The following is a 12,265-nucleotide window of genomic DNA, read 5'->3' as shown; positions in this document are numbered from 1 at the left end:
TTTTTTTTTCTGATGGACCCAATGGTCTCTAGTTTTCCTTCCGGTGATGATGTTTTTCTACAGACTATTATGTTCCAGTCCGTCTGCTGCGTCAGAGTCAACAAGTGCATATAGTAGCGTTTCTTTCCCGTCATTGACTAGCACAGTGTGAGCAACTTTCAACGTGTTTTGTTGCTACGACAACTTCGGGTTCCTGTAGCTACTGAATTCCCGCCTACTCACTGTCCCGTATTTCACAAGGGAATACCGATAACTGATGATGTTGGTTTAAGCTATGCAACGCACAGTTGCGCCAATATTTGCACCCAATAATATAATATAATATAATATAATTATAGTATATGATATAATATTAACACTCGTCGACCAAGTTTTGAATGGTATGTTCGGGTCGTTTCGCTTGAGAACCTGATGAATCACTGCCGTACTTTTAACGTGGTTCTGAATAATTTGCCTCATTCGATTGGTTTCAGGCCTGTCAGTTTCGGTTGCATGGCAGCTAGGCACCGAAAAGGGTGTCACAGCTGAACGATTATCTTTTTTATCAGTTTCTTTGAGATTAAGACTGACAAATGGGCCATCCTTTGTAGACGAAATCAGCGATTCATCAGATTCTTTATTATTGAAATGTCCCTTCTTATTCTCCGTTCGGCGCGTTGGGTGGCAGCAACAATTGCACACTATCGCGTTATATGCATCATGGTACTATCCAGCAGTGATACTTTGCTCAGCAGTACGCGGAACCGAGTAGACAAATTCGTACCCCCCCGGAGAGTCAAGTCAATGCTGAATGGTCTGAACGACCTTTAACGTGCAACTTGGACCGTAATTATGCTCCTCTGGAATTTTGCGCGCTACCACATCGTAGTAGCTGGTTGAGTATATTCTCTTTGGCGTCTATATTTTGGTTGGTGCCTTCTCTACCTTTTATGATAGGCAAGCAAGTTTGGCCAACTCACGTATGTACGTGTCTATCAAGGCTGTCTCCATCGTGGCCAGGTGATCGTCAACACCCGTACTGGACGTCGCATTCGCTGCCCACGCCTGGGTCGTCTCAATGTAACGGAATTCGAAGAACTGGAAACCATTTATGCAGGAGATATTGCTTCTCTGTTTGGCGTCGACTGCGCTTCCGGTGATACCCTAATGGATGTAAAGGCTCCGAAACCACTAGTTATGGTAGGTTCACTTCGGTGGATGTATTTTCTGACTTCGTCTTTTGGACCACTTAGAAATTGTTTAATGTAGTGTCACGACAGATCCACATCACTATCTACAAAGTGTGAGCAACCCGGTCCCAAATGGAAGCTTCCCATAAGCCGTACGGACCTTGTTCTCGAGATGTGGTCACGCAAGGAACCGGTCAACACCAGGCCACGTGATGGAAGGATGTTAAATGTGAGTTAATGGCACTAGTGGTCAACAGATGCCAACGCTGTCTGCGCTGAGATTTATCCGTTTACTGCTCTGAAGTATTTGATATTTGCTGGTGGCAATCAACAAACTCTTCCGGTCGGTATTTGTATGCTTGAAGTATGGTTTGTAAATAGCGCCTTCGAGATTCCCACAAATTTTGGCCTTTCTGAAGCCACTCACTGACAAAAACACCCTATGCACCCCCTTCGTTCTTATTTTTCCTAAGCCTGCATCATGCCTACATCTTCGTGCCAGACTCATCGAGGACCGTTAGACACACATTAAGTTCTCTTTTTCGCAAATACACAGGGTACCGACCACTCGCTTGTGGAACGACACATCAAATAGTAATTGGTTGTGATCTTCCTGTAGAGGAATTGCCTTTAGGACTGGTTCAGATGATTCACTTGTTCGGTGACCTCTAAATTTGAATATTCTCTTTCGTCATGTTCACATCCAGAACAGTTTTTGCCACCCAGTTATGTCAGATGCGAATCAAGTGTTGCTTGGTTCTCCCGATTCTGTTGTCTTTCAGTCTGCCCGCAAAATTTCCTACCTACTTCGTCAAAATAAATTGATTGGTTCACCCTATTTAGTACCGTTTACGATCCTCATGGTGATATGACTCCGGTTAAGTGTGTCTGCCTCTCACTTCTGGTTGTCTTGATACTGTACTTGTTTAGCGACTGTAATATTTCCTGAATGTCAGCTTTAGCGTGCCAAACTATTATTTGGCAGTTCCTCAGATCGTCATGGAAGTTCGAACAGAGCTCCTGTTTATGCCCATGAGGCCAGTGAAACTTAATTAGGCTTCCTCCTTGACCTTTCTCAGCCTGGTTTTCGTTTTTACTTCACGCTGATCCTCTTTGATTTCTCTTGTTCTACCGTACCGCATCTCAGGAATCAATGTTTATCCCCGAACCGGTTGTTTCAATGTCCATCACGCCGGTTGACAAGTCCAACGCGGAGTCTTTCAGCAAAGGCATGGGTCGTTTCACGCGCGAGGACCCCACCTTCCGCCTGTCCCAAGACCCTGAAAGTGGTCAGTCCATTGTATCCGGGATGGGCGAGCTGCACTTGGAGATCTATGCGCAACGGCTGGCTCGTGAATATAATGCACCTTGCGTTCTGGGAAAACCGCGTGTCGCATTTAGGGAGACACTGACAGAACCGTTCCAGTGAGTCCTATCTATGCTCACGTTGTCCGTCAATGAAACGTGGTTAGAAACGACCGATCATTTGAACGAAGGCCATTGGTTGATAGCCACGTTTTCGGTCTGTTCTAAAGTTAATTTGTTACAGTGACTTTAGATTGAAATGCTATACAATTCCAGGTTCTACCGGACTACACAAACCTCAAACAGTGGTGGAAAGCTAATGGAACATACAAAGCTTCGGGGTAATAAGACGCCAAAATGGACTAGTTGAAATTCGGCTCGTTCCTGCCTACTTGGGTTACTCAAGAGAAATTCAGCCACCATTTCGCTGCTGATGGTGGGAATAAATAGAATGATCGCGTCTAGCCATAAAACCCATTCGGTGCACAGCTGCCATGCCACCCTAAGGAAGCGCGAGAGCTGAGATGCTGCCAGGTTGCCCATGCTTAGACTGGAAAAGTCGAGAGAGAGAGGTCTGGTTCGATCCACGAACTCTCTGTCTGTAATTTCCTGCCTTAACCACTGAGCTAACGATAGGAAACAGAATTTCCCGGCGACAGACGCAGCCTTTTTACCCTCGTGCACCATATAGGCTGGAATCTTTCCACATTTCACAGTTCAGTGGAATGTGTGATTTATACACATGGTCCTTGCTGACCAAGCGGATGACCACGCATACACCTAGTCTACATCCAAGCCTACCAAGGAGGGGTCCTGATGGAAGGTGCATCGCATCTGTGTGCTTGAATGACATCCTATAAACTCAACTGGTCATGGTATTTCGTTTAGAAGCCCATTGTTGTCCACTGAACGTAACGCACATTCTTGCTAAATTTATTGAGACGACATTGCGTCAGAATGGAATGGGTGCATCCCTCCTTTGGACGGGATAGCCCAACTGGTTAGAGCGCGAATTTACCGACCGGAACGTCCGTGGTTCGAGCCCAACCTCTGCCTCTCTACTTCCCCTGTCTAGGCTTGGGCAATCTGGCAGTATCCCAGCCCTCGTGCTTCCTTTGGGTGGCAATGGCAGGTAGCACCAAAAGGGTGCTGCAGTTGAACGATCTCTCCTTTATATTAATGGTACACAATTTCCGACAGGGTTGCCAAAACTACCACCCTCTGCGTTAGTATCTACATTCCCGTCCATTCCGTTTTGAATAAACGAGCTTTCCGTGGCATTGTTTTCCAAACATCATTGTCAGGATTTCAGAGGTTTGAGTTGAACCTGGAGCACGGTGACGTATAGTCCTCAAAGCTTAGGGATTACGAACAAGTTGGGCATCACTGAGGCTGTGTACTATTCCATTAAGTTCATTCGGTTTAACCGGCGCATCTCATGAGTCAAATCACTAGGCAGGGTCAGTCACTACGTGGCCTTTTCAATATAATTGCGTTTAATGATTGTCACTCCTGCAAGCATCATGGGCTTTGTACACTAGGAAGTTGAGGTGTGCCAGTTGCAAGTCGAAATGGGAACGACCGAACAATTGAAGATAGTGGCGCCTACTTCGGGCAGACTGATATCCTGCTCTGTCACTTACTTAAATAGCGTCTTTGTTTGATTTGTCTTAGTCCACACCGTCACAGGTTTAACACATTGAGAGTTCAACTTATCAAGGTAGGTGTCCTGCAAACCCAGGTTGTTCCAACCAATTCGTTCTTTAAATAGTATCCGCCTAGAAGGATGATCTTCATTGCTAGCAAGAAAACTCGTTCAGCTCTGTACTCTTTCGATGCCTAACTGCCATGCCACCAGAAAAAAAACGATGGCTGGGACAGGTTTCCCAGCCTAGACAGGGGAAGTCGAGAGAGAGAGTGAGGTCGGGTTCGAACCACGGTCAGTGAATTCGCGCTCTAACCGCTGAGCCATCCCGCCCGATCCAGGCTGAATCCACACGATACACAATGGTCAGGCATAGATTAATTTGACTTGGTAATGGAAAGTCGTCTCAACTATTGTCTTGGGCGCAAACTTCCCCCATCTTCAGGCTCTTGAAGTAAGTCGCCTGGAGCCACTTCAACTGCTGGTGTTCCGTCACCAGGTTGACCAGCACAATCTTACTGCAGTCACAATGAGTGCTACCGGTTCCATCACTTGACTCACTACAAAGGTAGAAATAAATCGTTCGTTTTCGGTACCTAGCTGGCATGCCACCAGAATGAACCATGAGAACTGAGATACTGCCAAGTTCCCCGAGCCTATATAGTGACATTCGAGACTCAGAGATTGGGTTCGAACCACGGACTTTCTGGTCAGCAAGCTAGCGCCTTATCAAGTGGGTCTTCTTGAGCTCATTTGATTCACTAACCCTGAGATTGCTCTTGGGCCTCCCAGGCTATATAGTGCGAGACTCAGAGATTGGGTTCGAACCACGGACTTTCTGGTCAGCAAGCTAGCGCCTTATCAAGTGGGTCTTCTTGAGCTCATTTGATTCACTAACCCTGAGATTGCTCTTGGGCCTCCCAGGCTCACGCTGTCACTCGTTGACCTGACAGTTCAGACCGATTCATCTATCCTGCCTGCTGTACTCATAAACGAGCCCCTCCCCCATTTCTTACGATCTGTACTTGTAGCATTCGATCTTTCCACTGCAGATGGCCTCCATCCACGATTGAGGATTGTGTGTCAGGTGACAGTTGTGCTCGTACCTTTTACCCAGACTAGTCGACCGCCAAGTCGCCTGTTTATTCAGCTAGTCGTTCGCAGAACCACCAAATAAAAGTGCTGATCAAGACATAGTTTAAAAGTGCAAGTGTTCTTTTTTCTCGTCCACCTAGATTTGATTATTTGCATAAAAAGCAGTCTGGCGGAGCTGGTCAGTACGGTCGGGTGATTGGTGTTCTGGAGCCACTGCCACCGAACTCAAACACTCAACTGATCTTTTCCGACGAAACAGTCGGAACCCATGTTCCGAAACAGTACGTGCCGGCAGTTGAGGTCGGATTCCGAAATTCGTGTGCCGAGGGCTACTTGGCTGGTCAGCGTATCGCTGGTGTGCGATTCCGCTTGCAAGATGGAGATAATCACTGTGTGGACAGTAGTGACTGGGCTTTCCAGCAAGCCGCTGAGGGAGCTATGAAGCAAGGTATGTTAGGAGCCCTGTCGCTCTCCTTTCGTATGGTACGATAGCAAGAGGGCCTCGTGGTCAACTCCGTTCCTTGTCTATTCTGTGCCTGAGCTCTGCTTTATATCTTTCTATGAGGTTTCATTCTCTGTCATCCTATATTTGTGGCGATCTTTTGGCTGCTCAACATTGTCCCCAAATGGTGGCGACGGGCATTACTTAGTAGTGTACCCCGACAAGGGTCCTTTGTTTTGGACAGCTCTCGGTTTTGTCGACCAATCCTTACTACAGCAGTTCTTCCGAAAAGACGGTGTTCTCCAATATCCGCGGCTGAATTTGAAATCCCCCGAAGATAGGCAATCCCCTAGGGTAGTCCGAAAAGCCTTTCTTCCCATATGGTATCCGTTCTTCAACCAGATGAGTCCAGGTGTCGATCCTCGCGGGAAGTCGGCTTGCATATATCCGCCTAGTAGGCCCCATGCCACCGAGCTTGTTAGCAACCGACCACAAATTGGTTGGGAATGCTACGTTGTAACCACTTGTTACACCCACCACATGTTTTGTTCTTTAGAATGAGTATTGCTAGCGTCTTGTCGCCTTTGAATTCTGGCTTTTCTGCGCAGACCGCACGGACCATCAGCGTACTTGTAAATTATGGTCACACTGCTGACCAGCGACTGACAACCGTTAACAGGGAGGCTATGGGTTCGAATCTTTATACAGATTTATGAGACACAGACTGCTAATGATGGCGCAACTGGTTGGAGCGCGGATTTACTTACCGGAAGGTCCGTAGTTCGAACCCGACCTTTGCCTCTCGACTTCCCCTGTCTAGGCTTGGGCAACCTGGCATTATCCCAGCCCTCGTGCTTCCTTCGGGTAGCATGACAGCTAGGCACAGAAAGAGTGCTACAACTGAACGCTTTCCCCTCCTTTAATGATCCCAACCAAAAAATGAAAAAGTCGTACGGTAATTCTCGATTTTGAGCATAGTCCTGACTGATACTACAATTTTTGATAGCAGTTCGATCCCATTCCACCGGGTGCGTTTCATACAACTGTTATGGTGATGTCGTCAAGTACATTGCGCATGGCCTCCTTCGTCCTGGTTGAGCTAATGGTTGAAGATCGTTCATTCACTTTAGTCACGGATGGAAGCTTTCACTGGTTCTCGTGTTCCGGGGATACTTTCGCCCCTTCAGACAACGTAACCCGGTATAATATCCATTGCATTGAAACCAGCACTGGTACTCGTAAACGGCAGTTAAATGTGCCTAGGATCCGAGTGTGGTACGCATAATATCCTTAAACCCACGTGCTTCTCCCTATTTTCTCCTGTCACTTGCAGCTTGTGACGTTCAGTCACTACGCAACACATGACCAATTTCAAGCGAATTCGCACTAGACTCCGAATTGTCATCTCACATGTTCTATGAGTTTGTAACGCGGCTAAGTTCAATGAAAACTAAGTCCATAAGCAAGTGAAATGAGTTACTAATGTGCACCACTTTTCGTAATAAAATCGTTCAGCTGTAGCACCCTTCCGGTGCCTAACTGCCTTGCCACCCGGAGGTTGCACGAGGGCTAGGATACTGCCAAGTTGCCCAATCCTAGACAGGGGAACTCGAGAGGCAGAGGTTGGGTTCGAACCACAGACCTTCCGGTCAGTAAATTCGCGCTCTGACCACTCGGGCCATCTTGCCCCACTTTTCATAATAACAGAAGGACATTCTGTGGTTTCTGTGGATTCTGTGGTTTTCCCGCTTCCAAGTTTCTTTGTATGTTCAAATTCACCTACATTGCTGGATAATGCGCCGGTGGTTACTGTCAACCGTTGGGCGATCGGTGTCCGGGTTTTAGGGCTGACCTATTCTAAGTCATCATTCATCAAAGGAAGGCAGCAATACCACTGTCACAAACGCAGAAATGTTAGTGGCCCGGGAGAAACAATGCGTCGATCAAACTCCTTCAGCAGCGAACAGTACGACTTTTCTCCAAGATCCCCGCAATTTATCGTAGTAGGCCGTGCAGATCAGTCAAACCGTCAAATGTAGCTTTGTTTGTTGAGCACCATGAATGGATATACTTGTATTTTCATAAATGAAACTACTCAGAGTTAACGAATATACACTCATTTGGTTTTTCGAGAGACTCACCTGGAACCCAGATGAATCTCTTTGTTTTTGATGTTCTTAGGCAACTGAATGTGCTCCACCAGGCCGCCTCATGTTTCAGTCGCTACGATATTTGAAATATCGCGATACATGTATATCTTTGCAATGTACTACTCATAAGGTTGCTTAAAATCCATCGACAGCCCACGACCAGTTTCGCCCTTCTTGGGGCTCATCAGGTAGGCGCAGTCCCCGGGTTGCCGTCAACCTTATGTTCTACTTGAAACCAAATTGCACGAAATTAGCGAATATACACTCATTTGCAAACTAATTTGGTTGTTTCGAGAGACTCACCTGGAACCCTGCTGAATTTCTTTGTTTTTGATGTTTTCAGGCAACTGAATGTGCTGCACCAGGCCGCCTCATGTTTCAGTCGCTACGATACTCGGGATATCGCGATACATATATATTTTGTAATGCACTACTCCTAAGGTTGCTGTCGAGGAGTTTTCAGCAACATTGTGAGTAGTACATTACAAAATATACTCACAGGGTTATTGGAAGCTCTTCGACAGCTCACGACCTGTTTTGCCTTTCTTGTGGCTCACCAGCTAGATGCAGCCTCCGAATTTCCGTCAACCGCATGTTCTATTTGAGGCGAAATTCGCGAAATGCATACTAATTTGGCTTTCCTGGAAGACTCGGCTTAATCGTGTAAATAACCATTCAGCTGTAGCACCCTTTCAGTGCCTAGCTGCCATGCCACACGAAGGAGGCACGAGGGCTGGGATACTGCCAGTTAGCCCAAGCCTAGACAGGGGAAGTCGAGAGGCAGAGGCCGGGTTGGAACCACGGACCTCCCGGTCAGTAAATTCGTGCTCCAACCACTTGGTCCATCTCAGCTGGAATTCAGTTGAGTTTCCCGTGAAGACCACATTGGTGTGCAAACAAGTGTATTTCGTGATGTACTCACGTACTGAAACGTCATCCTTAAGGTTTGTTTTACGCTGAAAAGTGATGATAGTGCGTATTGTGTGCATCGATGTAGCAAACGCTGGTGGTGTAGCTGTAGTGAGACAAATTCACGGTTGTGACGACAGCTGTCACATTACATCCTTTACGATCATTAATCGGGTTCCAGTCCTCACATCAAAGTATAGCCGCAACGATCGATTCTAACAATCGTGAATATTAACCTTTTTTTATTACATCGGAACAGTGACAATTCTTGTCGAATGCAGCTCCCTGGTGAATGAATGAGATGGCGCTAATTGGCTATTCATACCCTCTTGATACTAAAGATAATCTTTTCAAAATAAGTCACGTGGAAAATTGCGGTTTAAGGCAAATAAAGAAAGTCGTTCAGCTGTAACGTCCTTTCGGTGCCTAGCTTCTATGCAACCCGAAAAAAAGCACGAGGACTGGGCTACTGCCAGGTTACTCAAGCCTAGACAAGGGAAATCGAGAGGCAGAAGTCGGGCTGGAACCACGGATCTTCCGGTCAGTAAATTCGCACTCTAACCACTGAGCCGTCTCGGGGTAACATGTGTCTAAATTCGAATGCCTGAAATTCAACAGAGTGGTCTTCCTAGGCTAGGCAGCAATACTATTTGTTCTGGGTACATTACCTATTCCAAACTATGAGGTGCTGTTTGAACAGAACCACCATGATAATTGGTCTCGGAGTTTAAATTTTTCGGCCATTTGCTTGGGCTTTTCGGTACATTAGTGATATACCCTCCTCAGCCACCGATATATCCTACCTATGTCTACCCAATTGGCCTGATTCGTTTGGGAGGTTGGAGCCATAAATCTAGTGTGTCTGTGTACGACCACTGTGGCCCTATCGATTGGGAGTATTGTCTCTTTTACTTCCAACATACAACGTATCAGGTTGTGATTTTCATCTTCGATCTGTCTGTTGTCCTTCTAGCCATGAACGAGGGTAGCTGGATGATTCTCGAGCCGATTATGCTCGTAGAGTCAATCGCCCCGGCTGAATTTCATGGTCAACTTTTGACCTCAATCACCCGGAGGAACGGATTGATCGTCAATACAGAGATGCATGAAGGTTACGCGACGGTTGAAGCCGAGGTAAGCTGTTTGCATGTAAACTGATGCCCTTCATCATTTTTGGACGTGCACCGTTCTTATCTTTTTACTAGTTACCTCTCTTCGTTATCGGCCTGGTGTATTTGGACATTTTAGGTGTTCGTCTTGAGTTTCACCTCCCACTACTTTTCACTGTCCACTATACATCAGAAGGCACATGCATCTCTCCCATTAATCTATGTATCGTTCAGCCGTAACACTCTTCCGGTACCTAACTGCCATGCCGCCCGAAGGACGCACGAGGGCTGGGATACTGCCAGGTTGCCCAAGGCTAGACAGAAGTCGAGAGGCAGAGGTCGGGTTCGAACCACGGACCTTCCGGTCAGTAAATTCGCGCTCTTACCACAGTCATCTCCCCCCCCCCCCACAAAGCAAGAAGGAAATTACCCAATCACGACAGTGGAACAGAATTGTTGCTTCAGGCGAACCTACCAGTTACAAGGGACTGAGATCACTACGGAACCCAGATTCCAAGGTGACTAATCAAATTACGCGAAGACCACCTCGGGACCAACCAATCGCATTGTTTTTGTTTGCTTACGTCTCGGTAGGGAATAACCTCTGGTTGTTTGGCTGATCCGTCCCGTTGTTTGACTAGTTAGCCAGCTCACTAATTGGTTGACGTCCAGGTACCTTTGTTCTTCTCCCCTATGAATCTCATCCGGTAAAACTTAGCAAATGCATATTTTGGACTCAGTAAGGTGAGACGATACAAGCCACCAGAACGCCAGTAAAGAAACTATCTAGACATGTTTCGTTGCATGCAAAATTGAAAACGGCACTGTGCACTGGTGTTATTGGTGGCTAACCGATAGAAGTGAACTTCCTTTGACGTCATTCTAAGCATCAAACTGCCAGCCTTGGTAGCTAGTCCAAATTTACCAGTCCGCTTTTCAAACTAAGCTGTTTTTTGTGGCAGCGAATCGTCGAGGAGATAAGCTGAGGATATTGCCACTGGCAACAAGGCACCCATGTTGATGCAGTCCATGAGTCCATGTGGACATTTTAGACTGATTTTCCTCAAAACCTCCCACCGGCAAACTGAGCTGGAAATTTCGGGGCGGGGTGGGGGGTGAATTATGTCGTATCAAACAATACAGACATGGCCAAGCTATACTACGTCCGTTGTGTAAGGCGGTCCGTTGTTTTGTTATTGTCCGAATGTTTGACTGCATAGTCATCTCCCCCCCCCCACAAAGCAAGAAGGAAATTACCCAATCACGACAGTGGAACAGAATTGTTGCTTCAGGCGAACCTACCAGTTACAAGGGACTGAGATCACTACGGAACCCAGATTCCAAGGTGACTAATCAAATTACGCGAAGACCACCTCGGGACCAACCAATCGCATTGTTTTTGTTTGCTTACGTCTCGGTAGGGAATAACCTCTGGTTGTTTGGCTGATCCGTCCCGTTGTTTGACTAGTTAGCCAGCTCACTAATTGGTTGACGTCCAGGTACCTTTGTTCTTCTCCCCTATGAATCTCATCCGGTAAAACTTAGCAAATGCATATTTTGGACTCAGTAAGGTGAGACGATACAAGCCACCAGAACGCCAGTAACGAAACTATCTAGACATGTTTCGTTGCATGCAAAATTGAAAACGGCACTGTGCACTGGTGTTATTGGTGGCTAACCGATAGAAGTGAACTTCCTTTGACGTCATTCTAAGCATCAAACTGCCAGCCTTGGTAGCTAGTCCAAATTTACCAGTCCGCTTTTCAAACTAAGCTGTTTTTTGTGGCAGCGAATCGTCGAGGAGATAAGCTGAGGATATTGCCACTGGCAACAAGGCACCCATGTTGATGCAGTCCATGAGTCCATGTGGACATTTTAGACTGATTTTCCTCAAAACCTCCCACCGGCAAACTGAGCTGGAAATTTCGGGGCGGGGTGGGGGGTGAATTATGTCGTATCAAACAATACAGACATGGCCAAGCTATACTACGTCCGTTGTGTAAGGCGGTCCGTTGTTTTGTTATTGTCCGAATGTTTGACTGCATGAGTGAGGATATCTGTTGATTTTTTCTCGTCATGTTATATCTGCTGATTCGCCAGTCTGAGGTATCTGCTGCTGACCCGCTTCAGTGCCTAGTTGCTGAGAGAAAAGGCTCACAGAAGGGAACATACCCGCTATATTCCGTACAATCGAGCGCGAGTGCATAAATTACAACGTTCTAAAGCTATTTATCGGAAGGACACTGTCTGAACTTGGTCCAGTGCAGACGCACACGGTCTGGGTTTGTGTTAGGCAGGAATCCACGCGGATCCCACTATACCGCACGTCTTTAGGCGCTGCTATGGCCGAGAAGCCTAGCCCGCTCGAGGTTGGCCCAAAATTCGGGACGCTTGCCGGTCCGGCATCAAGACGAGATCTGATTGGTCAACAATCTGGACCC

General features: G+C 46.8%; 2 protein-coding genes across 2 annotated transcripts in view; one reads left to right on the top strand and one right to left on the bottom strand.

The window, feature by feature from the left end:
- Positions 1–3,161, bottom strand: part of T265_15044 (hypothetical protein) — a gene marked incomplete at both ends in the record, with an annotated part of 4,214 nt that extends 1,053 nt beyond the window's left edge. Inside the window, 1 exon segment of the mRNA XM_009176336.1 lies at positions 2,867–3,161. Within this exon segment, the coding sequence (XP_009174600.1) occupies positions 2,867–3,161 (295 nt within the window).
- T265_15043 (hypothetical protein) overlaps positions 1–12,265 on the top strand; it is a gene marked incomplete at both ends in the record, with an annotated part of 27,198 nt that overhangs the window by 9,511 nt on the left and 5,422 nt on the right. The window contains 4 exons of the mRNA XM_009176335.1: positions 937–1,179; positions 2,317–2,594; positions 5,355–5,662; positions 9,689–9,849. Of these exons, the coding sequence (XP_009174599.1) occupies positions 937–1,179; positions 2,317–2,594; positions 5,355–5,662; positions 9,689–9,849 (990 nt within the window). The remainder of the gene's footprint in view (positions 1–936; positions 1,180–2,316; positions 2,595–5,354; positions 5,663–9,688; positions 9,850–12,265) is intronic.

The sequence above is a fragment of the Opisthorchis viverrini genome (assembly GCF_000715545.1).
Source record: "Opisthorchis viverrini unplaced genomic scaffold opera_v5_327, whole genome shotgun sequence".
Classification (NCBI taxonomy): domain Eukaryota; kingdom Metazoa; phylum Platyhelminthes; class Trematoda; order Opisthorchiida; family Opisthorchiidae; genus Opisthorchis; species Opisthorchis viverrini.
This window is presented reverse-complemented; position numbering and strand designations above follow the sequence as displayed.